General features: G+C 22.5%; 1 protein-coding gene across 1 annotated transcript in view; it reads right to left on the reverse strand.

The window, feature by feature from the left end:
- Positions 1–883: 883 nt before the first annotated feature.
- The window catches only part of LOC105627652 (autophagy-related protein 16-1-like), a 5,078-nt gene continuing 3,983 nt past the window's right edge, over positions 884–1,978 (reverse strand). The window contains exon 7 of the mRNA XM_012208929.1: positions 884–997. Within this exon, the coding sequence (XP_012064319.1) occupies positions 884–997 (114 nt within the window). The remainder of the gene's footprint in view (positions 998–1,978) is intronic.

A 1,978-nucleotide genomic window follows, 5' to 3' on the forward strand; every position in this document is an offset into this window, starting at 1 on the left:
TTAATATTTTATATGCAAATCGGAGAAATTAGAGATCAACCGAAACGGAACATACTAAGATCAAAATTACATAATTGGTTGAATTCTCAAATGAATGCTTTATTTGAAGGAAGTTATAAAATTCTTTAATTAAATAGATAAATTTAATTAAATAAAATTTTCAAAATATGCATAATATATGCAAAATATGCAAAATATGCTTAATTATTACGCTAAATACACGCTAAAGTTTCATAAAAATAGATAAAATATTGTTTTTCTTCTTACATTCAAAATTTAGAATGATTAATATTAAAAAATTACAATAATAAATCATTCATCATTTTAGTATTAAATCACTTTTTATTTAATTATTAAATATAATAAATAACATCATTCCCTTATTTTAAAAGACGCAATTAAAAAAAATGTGATTTTCAAGTTATTACCATGAGTTAAGTAAAGATTACCTTATCAATCATCAAAAGTGAATTAACTTAATTTCAAAAAAAACTGTTACAACTCAAAAAGAATAGTTTTAAAGAAAATGTCACAACACAAAAAGGATAATTTTTAAGGATTGTAAAATGAAAATGACAAAAATGACATTTGACTATGTTAAGAATATATTTTCTTTGCCAATATTATTTTATACTATATTAATAAATAATTTTTTGTTAGAATAAACAAGAGAGAGAGTTTTCACCTTTTTTGACAAATATGATTTTTTCAGTTGTTATTTTTAAAGCAGGAGAGCGACATGTGACAGCACAAAAAAAGGAATTTCTAGAGAATAATTCTTAATTTCAATCTGAATTAGATTTCAACTTTTTTAAAAAGATGAATAAATTTTATTATTATTGAAATTTTAATATTATTGAAAAAATATATCATAATTATTCTGTTATTTACCTTTATTAATGCTCCAAAGCTTCACCTTCCTGTCAGTACCTCCAGTAGCCAATATTCTATCAGTAGGCGACCATTTAACAGCGAATACTTCCCCCTCATGGGCACTCTGTAAGATTTATAAGCACTTATATAAGATTGCTAGACATCTTTCCATGCATTTAATTTATTGCATAAATATTACAACAAAGATTTGATCGCATGAATATCACAAGATATAAATTAAAAATATCCAACAGTATAACAATTATACATTACTTGTAATTATTTAAAATATCTCGTTTTTATATTCACACACAAACAATTTCATTAACTAATAATTAAAATGTGATAATATCTGATTATTAAATTAAAAATAGCAAACACAATGATTTTACCTTATATGCTAAAAAAAAATTTTTAGCAGGAAGCGAATATTTTACAAATATAAAAAGAAATTCAATACTTATTATAAATTTTCTTTAAATTACACTTTAAACATTACTATAAAGCATTTTAAACATATAATATATTATAAATAAAACAAAGGAAATGACAAAACTTTTTTGTTCAAACCTTGTTAGTGAACTGTTTTGTAATAAAGCTTGCAAAATATATCCCGTTAATTTATACAATTAATGCCTCTTCTATTTTTCAAATTTAACAGTTTACGTAAGCAATAATTATTTAGTATACAGTATATTCTGTATACCATTCTGCATGCATATTGTATATCAAAATATATGATCCAAAGAAAAAAATAAATTATAAAAATTGTAATATATTTTTTAAGAATATAAAGAACCATACATAATTATAAAATAAAACATTATTAAATAAAAAAAATACTAAATCATATTTATGAAAGCTAATAATTAAGACGAGGAAGATGGAAAGAATAAGACTCAGGATTTGGAGATTATTGAATGACTTAATAAAAGCATCTCGTGATATTTTAAAAATACTTGTACTTAATCTAATTTCGATAAAAATTATAATATTATGCACTTTCAATCACATACATATTACAGTCCGCGAATATTGCTTTTCGTAAATATATCCAAAGACAATGCTGCTCTGGTATTACATCTTAGGCCAGATATGTGTGTGT

Source organism: Atta cephalotes (assembly GCF_000143395.1).
Source record: "Atta cephalotes unplaced genomic scaffold scaffold00009, whole genome shotgun sequence".
Classification (NCBI taxonomy): Eukaryota; Metazoa; Arthropoda; class Insecta; order Hymenoptera; family Formicidae; genus Atta; species Atta cephalotes.